General features: G+C 38.4%; 1 protein-coding gene across 1 annotated transcript in view; it reads left to right on the top strand.

The window, feature by feature from the left end:
* Nucleotides 1-15,371, top strand: part of LOC124616674 (ran-binding protein 9) — a 232,461-nt gene extending 217,090 nt beyond the window's left edge. The window contains exons 7-9 of the mRNA XM_047145004.1: nt 2,073-2,248; nt 8,614-8,725; nt 13,237-15,371. Of these exons, the coding sequence (XP_047000960.1) occupies nt 2,073-2,248; nt 8,614-8,725; nt 13,237-13,370 (422 nt within the window). The 3' untranslated portion in view covers nt 13,371-15,371. The remainder of the gene's footprint in view (nt 1-2,072; nt 2,249-8,613; nt 8,726-13,236) is intronic.
* The last annotated feature ends 391 nt before the right edge of the window (nt 15,372-15,762 follow it).

Genomic DNA, 15,762 nt, shown 5'->3' with positions numbered 1-15,762 from the left:
TACCTAGTGACATGTTTCTACATCCTTACATTTGTTCTCTAGCCATTCCTGCGTAGTCATTTTGCGCATCCTGTCAATCTCATTTTTTAGACATTTGTACTTCCTTTCGCCTGCTTCATTTATTGCATTTTTATATTTTCTCCTTTTGTTGATTGCATTCAATATTTCTATACTGTTAACCAAGGATTTCTACTAGCCCCTGTCTTTTTACCTATTTGACCATTCCTTTCCCCTGTTATTGTCAATTGTTCCCTAATGCTCCCTCTGCAATTCTCTACTACATCTGGTTCTTTCAGTTTATCCAGGTCCCATCTCCTTAAAATACTGCCTTTTTGCATTTTCTTCAGTTTTAATCTACAGTTCATAACCAATAGATTGTGGTCAGAGTCCACATCTGCCCTTGGAAATTTGTTACAATTTGACCAATCCATTTCCCTTTTTTAAATTTTCTAACCCACGTGCCTGATTAAGGAATCTGACATTCCATGCTCTGATCCATCAAATGCCAGTTTTTCATTCTCCTGATAACGACAGCCTCCTGAGTAGTACCTGCCAAGAGATCCAATTGGGGGACTGTTTTCTCTCTGGAATATTTGACCCAAGAGGATGCCATCATTTAACCATACAGTAGAGCCGCATGCCCTTGGGAAAAATTACGGCTGCTTTCAGCGATTCACAGTACCAGCAAAGCAAGGCTGTTTTGGTTGATATTATAAGACCAGATCAGTCAGTCATCCAGACTGCTGCCCAGCAACTACTGGGCTGCTGCCCCTCTTCAGGAGCCACACATTTGTCTGGCCTGTCAACAAATACCCCTCCATTGTGGTTGCACCTACAGTACGGCTATCTGTATCACTGAGGCACGCAAGCTTCTCCACCAGTGGCAAGGTCCATGGCTCATAGGGGGGGCTTTCGAATGTTACCTTCACTTAAGAAACAGCATTACTTTTTGTATAAGGTACCCATACATGTGTGCGAACTTTCATTACAAACCTGTTTAAATACAAGAGTGTATAGAACGATAGAATATAATGTTATGTCCCCTTGTGCATCACAAAATTGTCAAATTTTAATCAGAGCAATAGATTGTTGTGGAGGCTAGTTCATAGTTTCTTATATATTCCTTGCCCTAGTGCCACAAGTCAAATGTCATGTGATTGTTTGAGCAAGGTTGATACTGTATTGAGCGCTTCAGCGTATCAGAAATCTTGAGGCTGTTCAAGTGTGAGTATCGTTTGCCCGACCTAATCTTGGAACTCTTCAAAATAAAGCTGCACATAATCTCAACGTAGCCAAAGCTTCAACTCTAAATGTAAGATAATCTGTACATCAATCTATTAAACAATGTAAAAATGTTGACCTTGGCAGCAGTAATTTAATGTGAGAGTATAAGATGACCTTGTATTTTTCAATTAACAATGTTGGTAAAAACATAAAAAATCTGTGCAATTGCAAAGTAAATAATAAAATATAGACGAAACGTCTCTTTTGTAACTGAGAGGATGAGAATGTTTATTGTTCAGTTTGTGGTGCAAAATTTCGCATTGTGACTCATAACTGATAACTGTCTATTGGTGAAAACAGTTACAGGTGTGGAGAAGCTACTATGATAAACAACCAATGTTTAGGTTAATGAATTGCATGATTGAATGCTTTCAAACTAAAATCAGTTACTACAAATGTAATTGTATGATTTACTATAGAACAAGTAACTAACAATATTAAGAAGCACAATTTTGTTCAGTAATTATCAGTTCTCACAGACATTTAGATTCCAGTCCAGTTACTTAACTTGTTGTTCGCCCACATTGAAGGTATCATAGGTTGTACGATGATATTATGCCACCGTCTTGAGCCCAAAACTTCTAACATTTGTTCTGGTAATGAGAGCTGTATGCTCAATAATGTTTGTAATCTCCAAATAAATTATAAATATCTCTGTAAGACTGAAAATAAATCAGGTTCTGAATTTTAATCACTTGCCCTGGATGTATTTGTACAATGTTTTGAAAAAGTCTCAATTTTGCTTAAAAGTAACATAAGAATTCTGTCGACTTGTTTCAATTTCACAGAAGTGGATGTTCCTGTTAACACTGTACAGCCAGTCAGCAGTAGTAGGAGACAACTATGTGGTGGTAGCAAACCAGCTGTTGAACGGATGCTGGAATTTGGACGAGAATTGTACAACATGAGTCTGCATCTTCGGCAAGAGCAAGGCCGTAGTGAGGCCAACAAGAAGATGTTACAAGTAAGTTAATAGGCTAATCTTCAAATTATTTATGTCGGAAATGGGTTCCAAATCAGGATTGAAGCAAGAAATATTTCCTAGGTTGTTTGTGGAATTTCGGGCTACATTTTCTGTTCTAAAAAAAAAAGAGAGAGAGAGAGAGAGAGAGAGAGAGAGAGAGAGAGAGAGAGAGAGAGAGAGAGGAACAACAAATTACATACATATGTATTAAAACTTCATACTTTTACATTTTTGAGAGACCACATTTTGTGACCCCAATTTGGTGAACAACAATGTGATGCATTTCATTCATATGAAAATGTATATCTTGAGCATTGTATTTGACTTTGTTGAAAACAACTTCCCGACAGCGGTTTACCATAGTTATGTTTAAATTAAGGTATCTTCTCGTGTTACTAGGTGAGTGACATTTCAAAAACTTGCCCACTCATCATCTTCAGGCAAAGCATTGGTGGATGCATGTCCAGTTCATTCCTTTATAGCCACAGGACTACAGACTCCTCTGCTGAGTGCCCAATGGGAAGGTCAGTTATTTGTTTCCAGAAGAAATGTCGGAGCATTCCGAACATGTTTTTGCTAATGCTGCTCACCATGTGGAGCTCAATTGGAAAATGCAATCCCTGTTGATAAGACTATTGTGTGCTCTTATTTACACTGCCTCTTTGATGACCAAATCTCAAAACCCACTGGTGCTACACAGCACAACACCTCCATCTGTTCAAAATCAAATGTGTTGTTCATTGATGCCGTGCTTTGCTGTAGCAGACTTGTCAGGTAGGCCAAGGCAAAACAGTCTCCACATGCTCTGAACAGCACTACAAGATGCACCGTTGTATCTGGCCTATGTACTGTCTTCCACATGTGTAACTGATGCAGTAGGAACCAGGTGCTTATAACCCTAGTTAATTTTTGACTGACCCAAGCATATTCTTGATTTTAACCATTGAGCAGAAAATGGCTTTTATGTTGTGCTTCTCCATTATCCTGACCATCATGGCTGTGAGTGACCCTGCATACAGAAGGCATTCCCAAGTGCTTGGTTTCTTCTTCTGGATTGTTTTCTTTCTTCTTCGTGCTTGGTGGGAGAAACATTTTGTGGACAAGCCGTAACTCGGCATGTGGATTTTTCTTGTTGTGTCTGGATCGCATTCTTTGTGTTTGGATTGAGAGTATAGATCCGAGTTGAACTGGATGGTAACAGCTGTTGCTGTTTAGGTACGGGTCCATGTGCATCTTATTCTTGTAGAAGGAATGCCCTAGCATGCCCATCAGGCTTCTCCTTCATGAGATTGTGTAGTAACGGTAGGCATCTGTTTTCTTCCACCTTCGTAGTAACCTGACATTGTCGTATGTGATTTTTTTTTCAGAATTTATGTGACACGTCCCTCTGGATCATACAAATCTATGATCACTCACGCTGCCCTCTTTGCATGCATGCAATATCTCCTGTTTGTACTGTTTAATATGAATCCCACACACTTGAGCAATTGTCTAGGATGGGGCCACGGGTATTCTGTGAAGCAATCTCCTTTGTAAAATAATTGTATTTCCCCAGTATCCAGCGGCCACATGATTTACCTATAGCTGAACCTATGTGCTAATTCCTATTTAATATCCTCACAAACCAATATACACAGTTATTTGTAGCAATTGACTGACTGCAGTGATATTATAGACCTACAGTTTTCTGTTTTTGTGTTTTGTAACATGGATATTTCAAACAGACTGCCAATCTTAAAGCCACTTAAGAGTTGTACCGGGCTCTGACTGGACATTTGTTCAGCTTTGCAGGTAGTATGTCTTTATAGATGACTGTGTCATCTGAAAATGTCTGAAGCTACTAATAATATTGTCAGCCAGGTTATTAATATACAACATGAACAGTTATGGTCCCAATTCACTTTCCCGGGACATACGCGAAGCTACCTCTTCACCAATTGATGCTGATCATTCAAGGTAAGGTGCTGCTTCGCCCTAACAAGAAATCCTCAACCCAGTCATAAAGACCATTTGATTTCCAATGTGACCATTCTTTCATTAATCAACAGTGGAGTGATATAGAGTCAAATGCTTTTTGCAAGTTAAAGAACACTGTAGCCCTAATTTCCTTCATCCATGGTTTTCAGTGAGAAAATAATGAACCGGATTTCAGGAGGGTGAGGTTTTGATATCCATGCTGGCAGGTGTGGAGGAGGTTATTTTATTTGCATACCTCATTATGTTGGAGTTCAGAATACATACACTTTAAGACAAAACAAATGATGCACCACAAAGGAATTATGTGAATGGATCAAAATCAGTAGATGTGACGTACATGCACAGACAAACAAATCATTACAATTTCAGAAAAATAGGATAGTTGTTTAAGAGAAAGAGCTTTACAAATTAACCAAGTCAGTAACGTGTTGGTCCACCTCTGGCCCTTATGCAAGCAATTATTTGTCTTGGCATGATTGATCTAGTTGTTGGATATCCTCCTGAGAGATATGGTGTAAAAAATCTGCTCAATTCACATATTACATCTTCAAAATCCCAAGCTGGTTGCAATGCCCTGCCCATAGTGCTCCAGATGCTCTCAGTTGGGGGTAGATCTGGCAATCTTGCTGGTCAAAGTAGGGTGCAGTATCTTGCTGAAAAGTAAGCCAAGGATGGCTTGCCATGAAGGGCAACAAAATGCGTCATAGAATATTGCCCATGAAGAGCTGTGCTGTAAGGGTGCCATGGATGACACACAAAGGTCTCGTGCTATGAAAAGAACCGCCACCAATGCCACCACGGACCATCACTCCTCGTCGGCAGGTAACGGTCAGGTTTGTATCCCACCAGTGTTCCCACTGCTATTTGGGGCATTTCCAGACATATTTTTGGTCTTGTATCTCATTAACTGGAGTAGAATTGTCTTTTGTGATTCCTACCTTGAGCTAAGCCCCAATGACCAGTGAAGAAGTGCCCAGAGATGATTTGAACAGCAGTGGGTTACCAACCTGACTGTCACTTGCCATACAGCCCCTGAACCAGGATTGATGGTTTGGAGTGCCATATCAGTGCATAGCAACACCCCTGTGGTTGTCACCCACGCCACCTTGACAGTACGGCAGTATGTTGTTGATAACGTATGCCCTGTTTTGTTGCCCTTCGTGGCCAGGCACCCTGGACTTACATTTCAGCAAGATAATCCCCGATGAACATGGCTAGTGTTTCTACTCATTGTCTTCATATTTGCCGACCCATACCTTGCCCAGGAAGGTTGCTGGATCTTTCCCAACTGAGAACACTTGAAGCACTATTGGGAAAGCCCTTCAAGCAGCTCGAGATTTTGATGATCTTAAGATGCCAACTGAACAGAATTTGGCATAGTATGCCTCAGGAGGACATAAAACTACTCTGTCTATTGATGACAAGCCAGGAAGTTCTTTTTCTTGAATAAATCATTTATTTTTTTCTCATATTGTAATCATTTAGTTGTCAGTACATGTACACCACATCTAGCAATTTCCATCCTATTCGGATAATTACTTAATAGTACATATTGTTTTTGTTTTTATTTATTTTTCATAGAGTATACTAAGAGTTCACAGGAGACTAATGTCAGTGATATTAGACATTCCTTCTTGTTGACTGGTGTGTCAGACATGTTCCCAGTTTACAAGCACATAAGTAATGGAAACAATACTGACAGAGGGGAGCTTGGGTATGTGTTTTCCAGTGGCCGATTTCTCCTCCTGCCTAACCACCAAATATTACCTAAATTTGTGAACTGTTATTGCTGCAGTTATATTAATTTCAGTCAGTAACCAGCATTCAATATTGTACTTACTGATGACTTGGTGTACGTACCTCACCAACTGTCCTACAGCTGACTTACTTGCTCGTAAAGTGATACACAATCTGCAGGTTGGAGTCGTACATCAATTCTGCTGGGTCCCTCAAATTTTGATGATGTGATAAATTAGAAAGGCATATGAGGGACTGGGAAAAGGGGGGGGGGGGAGGTAAGAAAGGCATGACTGTATAATATTGCAATTATAATACTGCAGAAAAGTTCACCTATTGCCATGGAACAGTCACCCAGAAATCAAATGCCCAATATGTATCTCCCTTTCCTCCCTTCCCCTCCCCCTCCCCCTCACCTAACAATTATTTGGAGTGTACACTCAAAATTTTCATTTCCTTCAACAGATGACAAAGTTGCAGCAGTGATTCAAAGTGGACTCCATTAGTGAAGTATGTTACAAGCAGTGTGTCATCGAATTTGTCACTGTGAGATAGAAACTGTGGAGAATATTCACAAACACTTATGTGAAGTCTATGAAGCATCTGCAGTTGACATAGTTCATCAGAGCTCCATGATTTGCAGCAAGCAAGGAGACAATTCTCGGCATTCACACCAAACATGTTGCAGTGTGCTGACGTTCTGATTCGTGAGGTTTGACACTTTACAATTGTTCAGTTGGTACTGCTGCTGTCAATCAGCAAATGAAGTCTGGATGGAATTATCCACACTCTTGGATGCCCATATATGTGCAAGCTAGGTCCCTTTCTTTCTTACAGTTGAATACAAATCTTACCAAAAAAAGGTTTGTTCTGAGTTGTTGCAATGATTTGAAGCTGATGATAAGTCTTCTTGTCCCGAATTGTGACAGGTAAAGGAACCTAGGTTCATCACTTTGAGTCTGAAGCAAAAAAGCAACCAATGGGATTGAGTCATTCTTCCTCTCAATATAAGAAAATATAAGTAATTGAAAGCATCTGCGCCCGTGAATAAGATCACGAGGACTATATTTTAGGACTGTGAGGGTGTGATTCTGATTGATGTGATGCTAAGAGGCAGTACTACTATTTGGATGCATTCGTGAACACATTAACTAGTTTCAAGAAGCATTTCCTGCAACTTTGGTGCCATAACAACCCAGGGGATGTTTAAAGCCAACACAATAATGCTCATCCCCACACAAGTTAGGGGCTTGTGAACACATCACAAAATGGGGTTTGGCAGAGTTACTCCCTCCACCTTACATCCTACATCAAGCTCCTCAGACTTCCACTTGTTTGTGCCACTAAATGATAGTATTTGAGGAAGACACATTGAGGGTGATGAGGTGATTTGTGCAGTGAAGAAATGGCTTTCTGACCAGAACAAGGACTGATACGGGCAGGGTATACAAGCCATTATCTCAGTACAGCACGCCCATAGACATGGAAGGAGATTTTGTGGGAAAATAGCATTTCATAGATGTAATTTTCATTGTGTATAGTAAATAATTGTTGAAGAAAGACTTGTGGAGCATTACATTCTGAGTGACTCTTGTACAATGGTACAAACAGAGCTTATCACAAATTTTGGTTACATATTTTCACCAAGTTTATGAATAGCAGTAGCATATACTCCTTATTTGTGTACGTATATGTTCTTTTCTATATTAAAATGTAATGCTGCCTAAAGTTGCTATGTTAAATTTTTAAGTATGGATTTGAAAAACGATCGAAGAAAGAAAGTAACATGTTGGAAATGATCTCCATGAATTCTGTGGTGTTATAGTGTGTATTGTTTTAGTATTAACAACTGCAAATATAAAAGATAGGCGTATAATACTGTTTTCTCATTTTTCATATTATGGTATTTGTTACTAAATGAAGACCTTTCCTAGAAGTCACCTAATTTTAATTGGAGAAATGGAAGAAAAGAAATTATTATGGATCCAGTTAACAATGATGGGCAGAAATGCAAAGTGTCATAGTGTCAGTGAATATGATGTAGCTAGACTCTGTACACATGATTCTTGTTTCTCATGCAAAATAGTTCGCTGTTACTTGTATGCACAGCACTTTACAATAGACTGAGCCTGACAGTTCCTTGAAGAAACTGTATATGTAAAATACAACTTATTTTGTTTGCTTATGTAAATGCAGTGTGATACTCATATAACACAAACAGTGAAAATATTAGTACTAGTGGTGCCAAATGCAACAGAGGTGATGCAAGTGACATTCAGGAATGTGTGTCTGTTGAATGATCCCTAATGATTGACAAATCATGTGACTAGTTGCATTTGCCATGGTACAGCTTTTCACCATTTGTCTTGTTATGTGCTATACACTTCTGTGTGGTTACATATTCCTTCCATTGTGGAGGTTGTCACCGTTACTATAATTTGTTTAAAGTCTGAATTGTTTTTCTGCCATATTTCCCCAGTATGTCAATGTAAAGCTTAAAATTTTAAATATCAGTCTTTTGTAGCATGCATTAGCTGTGATATTTAGAATTAATAATTAATGTTCAGTTCTTATTAACAAAATATTTAAAATGTGCCTCTCACTGCCTTGGTATTATCAAGCAAAGTACCATGATAATGAAATTGTTGCAGGATGCCTTTAGCCTTCTTGCATATTCAAATCCATGGAATAGCCCTGTTGGCTGGCAGTTGGATCCTGTTCAGAGGGAGACAGTATGTTCTCTCCTTAACTCTGCAATTCTAGGTAAGATAGTATAACCAGAAACTGGTTTGTTAAGGTTCTCCATTTTACATATACTCAAAATGAAAGCCACAATGACTGGCAATATTTTAGATGGAAAAAGACTGCCTGCTAACTACCTGCTTAAATGTGAACATCTTGATACAGGGTTAACAAAACCTCAAATAAAAAAAAAATATACATTTTAATGTACGGTACAGAACTTCTACTTAAGAAGTTTCAAAAACAGTACAGGAGAGCTGAGCAGGAAAAGTGTCAAATGTAAAGATATGAAAGGGGGGGAAAAAAAAAGTCGGTAATTATAAGCCATTTCCAGTGTGTATTTCACCTCATAATCTAGGGTTTGAAGTGACTTTTCAGTCCTTTGAATGTACTTTCCAATTCGAAAGTTACTTCCAATTCTCTGCGTCCTTTGCCTCGTATGAACCAAGGTTTGTAACCACATCACTTTCTGCACAATATCTCAGCACACTACTCTCTCTTCGTGTATGTTGTTGCTCTGTACCTTTGGAATTATTTACAAGATCCAAATGCCAGAGGTCCACTTGTCTTATAAATTTGTGCTTTTGTCTGCACACCCTCCAATTCTTTCTCTTCTAGCAGCAGGTAGCCGAGAGCTCACACTTGCTTTGAAACTTAAGCATCTGTAATAATAAATAACATTGTAGAAATTGCATAGTCTCTTCCAAAGAATTGATCAATATAAAGTTCTCGGATTTTCTGGCGAGTGAGGTTGTGAAAACCTTTGCCAGATGATGATGGCAGTGAGAGTAATTGAAACGTCATGTGTATTTGGCAACCTCACCCAGCCAGCAACTTCAGAAATATGTATTAGAATTGATTTCTAATTACCAACAGGTATTTTGTTTCATGACATCACCAGTATTCCATGTAATGAACACCCCACCCTGTAACATATTGTAGGCACCTTGTTTTAATATGCAACTATTAAATTATCTCATTTGTATGCCATTTGCTGTGAGACCATCACGGGGCTTAGAACCAGATGCCTGCATAAGAGTCATAGTACGAATGGCAGTGTGTCAAAGGTATTTTGAACTGTGGAACCATGGCCATTGTTTATTTGCTCTCTGGTAACAGATTTGCTCAGCTATTTGATTAATATTAGAAGTTAGGATATGTGTTCCCTGTGATTTCACTAAATCAGCATTGGAATTGCAGTATCATTTTGTGTATTTCTTACAATTCTCTCTGAGTGGGATACTTAGTCATATTACTTTAATGAAAAGAAGTATTATGGTAACTGTTATAAGTAACATTGTCACGCACACAGATATTCATTGTTTCCATTTGCTAGAAAAATTGTCAAAGGATATGATGATTTTGTGTGGGTGTAGTGTGCCAATATCTGTCTTTCCTTCCCAAGGAGGGACCAGTAGTTCCAAAAGCTAGGATTATTTTTTGTCTCTGTGTGTGTGTGTGTGTGTGTGTGTGTGTGTGTGTGTGTGTGTTGTGTCAGCAGTGATCAACTTTTGTATCCTCTTCAGGGTTATAATATCTATTCTTGGGATTACATGGCTTAAAATCCTATAAAGTGCTCTTTTGTTCATGATCTTTACTTTATTATGGACCACAGTCATCCAGAAGATATGAAAGTGCAATATATCATCTCTCAGTTCGTATTACACAGAAATCTGCATGTACATGTCATCTGTGTATATAAATCGGATGTCTTGTCACAAAATGACAAGGATGTGTGATTTATATACTGGGTGTTCGGAAATTCCCATTACAAACTTCTAGGACTTGGAGAGAAGAGTGAGTACATAGTATTTTGAGTAGAAACCCATGTCCATTCTACAGTGGTTTCAAGTCGGATGTTTAACTTGTCCACTTCTACTTGAGGAACTGATTTAAGCATGCCGCAGTACAATTAATATGTAACATTTCGAAAGGAAAAATAATGAAATGTTCATTTATCACTTAAGCACATTTGTTTGTATTAACACTTAAACTTTATGTGTTTACGTTATTCCCAAACATAAAAGAACCCAGCATACTGTACGTACAGAACAGTACAGATGTATTAAAACAGCTGCTCAATGTGGCGACCACAGCGTTGTTACAGACATCGTATTTGTGAAGCATTTTCTGGTACATACCCTCTATCTCCTTGGTGTCTCCTCAATTTCTAGTGCTGTGGCCAGAACTCGTGCCACTAGATTTTCCCCTGTCTCTACAGGAGTTTTGTAAATTAACATTGCATACAAGCCCACAATAATATCCATAGGAGCTAAATCCAGTGATAATGGCGGCAACGCGGTTGGAGCACCTCAGCCTATCCATCTTCCACAATACTGTATGTTAAGATGCCTCAAAACTGCACGTATTTAGTGGCATAGCATCCAGGAATGAGTCCAATACATTTATTTTAGGAAGATCAAGTATGCAGGACCAGTTAGCTTGAGTGGAAGGTGGTATGGCCCAATCACGTGACCATCCAGTATACCTACTCACAGGTTAGTACCGAACTTGTACTGAAATTCCTGAACAGGCCTGGCTGTTTTGCAAATTCAGAACACAGCCCCTAGTGAACTCACTTTCATCTGTGAACAGAAATAATCTGGAAACAGGGATGTGACAATGCAACAGTGTAGGAACCATTCACAGTAGGTAACACATTGTGGAAAATCTGATGGACCCACAGCGTGGACCCTTTGTAAGTGGTAAAGGTGTTCTCCCACAGAATGTCCTGGGTGGTATTGTGGCTAATACCCACTGCACATGCAATTGTTTAAGTACTCATTGAAGGGTTCTCTTCAACCTGATGCAGTACATCTTCAAATTCGAGTATGTGCCATGGAGCACCAGCCGTGCCTCATGATGAAAATACCTGTTTCTCAGAGCCACTGTGTAATGTGGGCAAAGAGCTGGTGTGATGCTGTGCTATATTGCAGAAAACGTTTGCAACAGAGCCGACTAGCAGCTTTTCCGTTAATCTAACCCTTGCCATACACAAGGAGCACGTCTGTATGTTCCAAAATCGTGTACTGAACCTTGTTTACTGTATCGGAGACATACAGGCATTGAGTAGGTCTTGCAGCAAGGTGGACATTAAGTGACATCAGGTGTCCGTCTGACATAGTACACTTCATCCTGCCTACCCTATTGCGTACCAGGTCAAGCAACTCTGAGACTTTTTTCTCTTTCCCTCAACAGATGTGGATGTATTACATATCTCAGCTAAAATCTTCATAGAATGGAAATAGTAAATTTCTGGACATGGGTTTGTATTCTAAATATTATGTACTTGCTCCTCTGTCCTAATCTTAAAAATTTGTAATAGAAATTTCTGAACACCATGTATATAGATACCAAATGATGTATATATGTTGGTGACGGGTATATGCAGATTTGTGCTTGAAATTTTCTCAAGGATGAAGTATTACACTCGAAACAGGCTCCAAAGCTGAAATAGCAATAGTTGACTTAGTAAACATGATTACTGTCAAATAGTGAAAATATTGTCATTATGGGGGATAGGTAAGGGAAGTTCCCTTTTTTGTTTCATGCTTGAACTTCTCCTCTCATTTGTTCCCATTGGGAACATTCGTGTACACACATACATACATACACAATGCTTACCTCATGCCCTGCATTATGCTAGCATTTGAGAATGTAATATTTGTCCATACTGCCTAACAAATGAGATAAGTGTCATTCTATATTTACTCAAATTTCATGGCCCCATCCCAGATTTTCAAGAAACATTGGAGTAAAACATTCTGCCTTGTTTCCACTTCCATTCATTTGTCAAAAAATTCACGTCAGCATGAGATTGTGGCTCTTCGGCTGCTTTCTCTGCCATAACGACCCTTCATACGCTGTGGAAAGAACTGGTATCTGGTAAGCAGAATGAATGTCTGTTAATATATGAAACAGTTATTTTCAAGAACTGTTATTCATGTGCCTATCCAATGATAATATTTTAGAAGTGTTCTTGTTCATCAGTCTGTAATATGACTTTTGCTGGCAGGTACAGTTGCCATTCCTAGTAAGTGGAATACTTTGTGAAAAGTGTGGTAAATAGAAAGTGACACGCACATGTAGACATTATCACACAATCACCCCCATACTTAGATACTTAGACTTGTCTTCTTTGCTAGCAGAATCACAAGGAGATGTAAAATCTGCTGATGTAAATTTTACGTGATGTATTGTTGCTACTCACTATATAGCGGAAATGCCGAGTCGCAGTTAGGCACAATAAAAGGACAGTCAAGAAAGTAAGTGTGTGTGTGTGTGTGTGTGTGTGTGTGGGGGAGGGGGGGGGGTTGTGTAATTTAGAAGAAGGCCTTTCTGCCCAAAAGCTTATTTGTTTGACGGTCTTTTTTTTGTACCCATCTGCAACTCAGTATCTCCACTGTACAGTGGGAAGCAATCTGTTCTTTTCTCAGCATTGTCATTATTCCATTCTGGATTTTCCATTCTTTAATATGATGTATTATGTACAAGTACCACATTAATCTTAATGGTTTTGTGTTGCTTTTCAGAATCGAGCAATCTTCCTCGTCGGCCACCACTGGAAGTAGCATTGGCACATGCACGTGAGCTCGTTCGCCTTATGTCGAGGTCTGGACTCGGATCCTGTGCTTTCGCCAATGTGGATGACCTGTTGCGTCATTGATCTCCTTGTCATTTGCACTGTTGTTTTTAGTCCTGCCCTTCAAACTTCCCCTCCATGTGTGGAGAAGCTGCCATGGCAGCTGTATGTGCTACAGTTGTTAGGAATTTAGTGCCACAACTAGGGTGTTGTTTTACTATGCTAGTGAGAAGTGGATCAGCAAGCATTTTATTGGTTTCTAATGTATGTGTGTCTCTAATGAAGAACTATTGTCAGATTAAGTTGGAAGATTTTTTTTTCTTTTTGTATGATGTAAGAATCACTGGCATCTGTTTATTTTCGTGGTCTTGAAAAGCTTGTGTCAGAACCTATCAGTTGAAGAAAGTGGTTTAGAAATGGATTGAATGTCAGAGAATCTTTGACTGAATTCATGTTTAATTATTTTCTTCGCTCATCTGAATTGTCTCACTTGTGGACAATCCTTTGGACATATTTTACCAAAAATTAAATTTTGCAAATGTTGAACATGTTGATGCGTAACAGTGAAGTTCGTATAAAATTTGAACTTCGTGTGTCTTACAGTGCTTGTAAGATATTTTTACAACAGCTTTGCTCCTACCTGAATTAAATATGGATGTTGTATCTGGAAGCTCAAGAAGATAACCAAGGAAGATAATTCATCAAAACGTATAGTGATCATGATCCTGCACTGCACCCTTTTGTGGGCCCTGTTACTGAGCTGGTACGATTGGCTTTGTGGTTGTTAAGGAGTAACATTGTGACATTTTAGTGCAATATGGATAAAAATCTTTCTTCAGCTTGGTAATGTCTGTTGTGTAGTTAGACGAAGGGTGCTGTGCATGTACACAGTTTTCCGAGGATGTTGATTGTTTCCAAATATCAGGTTTCCCTCAGTGGAACATATTGGGCTGTTCCTTTGATATTCTGCACGAGAACTGTAGATAGTGGAAGAACTGAAGCCATCATGGTGGGGACTACTACATATTTTTAAATGTGTGTTTCAAGAGCTGTGTTGAACATTTTCTATATTTTGTTACGTGTGATTATTGAAGTTGTGTCTGCTATTGAATTGTCATTGTAAACATTTGAAAAAGAATCATCTTTTTTTGATTTGGTACTTTGATAAAGAAATTTTTAAGGTAAATATTAAAAATAGTACAACTTTATTTTATAATTCATCAGTGATTCATTAAATTCTTTCCTTTTTATGTTGTTGTTATATGTGTGTGCGCATGAATGGATCTAAACATTCTCCATTTTTATAGTGGTAACTTACAGAAATATTTAAGAAGTGATTCTTTTGCCATGATGTACAGTTGGATCATTAAAAAAAAACTACACTGAAACTCTGTTTTTCTGCGAATCTGTGCCAACTTAAAGTTTATTATTCATTCTAAATCAGACTATGTCATCTCATAAAAGTGCAAAGTAAGACATAGTGAAGCAATAGTGGCTATATTTTTGAATATGTGATACTCCTAGGGTTTGCTGATTGTGACAAAGCTGATTACATAATGAGTGTATGCAGAAGTTTTGCAGTTCCTTTACCACAACAAGTTTGACGTGAGTGAGTATTCACAATTTAGAAGATATCTTTGTGTGCATTGACCATGAAATCCTTATAAGGTGTTACTGAATAAACAATGCTGCAAATGCTGTATTTGTTATAGAGCAGCTAGTGTTATAACAAAGTTGGCCTCACTCTATAGTTTCAAATCTTTGCACACATTGGCATCCAAATATAGGAATAAATGAGCTGCTACAAGTCTTGGCATGATACATCTATAATTACACATTTTATCAGAATTTTAGTAATTCATTGATATGCCAAAAAATTTTGATTTGTAAATGGTTGTTCTGCTAATGATGGAGAGAAATTTAAACCAAAACACACAGAGAAAGGGTAGAAAATGTACTCTGGGCATGTGGTTTTTGTGGTTAAATTTCAAAATAAGAAAAATGATTGTGTGATGTCAGTAACATGTCACAGAGCTATGATAAGAACAGAAATGAATGTCTTTTCCAGTCTGTCTCAAAGCTGAAGTTCTGGTTTTGTTTGTAGTTTTCTCAATCCTAATCTTCACCATGAATCCTTGGCTAATTAGTGATTGGAATTGATATTAAGAAAGATAATATAAACAGTAACAGTATACAGCTTGCCCAATTATGTATTGATCACAGATTATTCACCTGTCAATAATGCGGTTTCTGTGATATGCCTATTGTCTTGTTTCATATTACTCATGCATTTTTACCAGGCTCACTAATTTTCATTAAAAAGGCATACAACAAATTTAGATAAAAGCTCCAGGCAGCAGTGGTTAAGCATTAAGCCTGTGTGTCCCAGTGATCTACTTTAGCTAAAGGAAAAAAAGAAACAAATTCGTCAACCACTATGTCGTCTTGTTTAATGGACCTGCATCTCACCACAAGA

Source organism: Schistocerca americana, chromosome 5 (assembly GCF_021461395.2).
Source record: "Schistocerca americana isolate TAMUIC-IGC-003095 chromosome 5, iqSchAmer2.1, whole genome shotgun sequence".
Lineage (NCBI taxonomy): Eukaryota > Metazoa > Arthropoda > Insecta > Orthoptera > Acrididae > Schistocerca > Schistocerca americana.
This window is presented reverse-complemented; position numbering and strand designations above follow the sequence as displayed.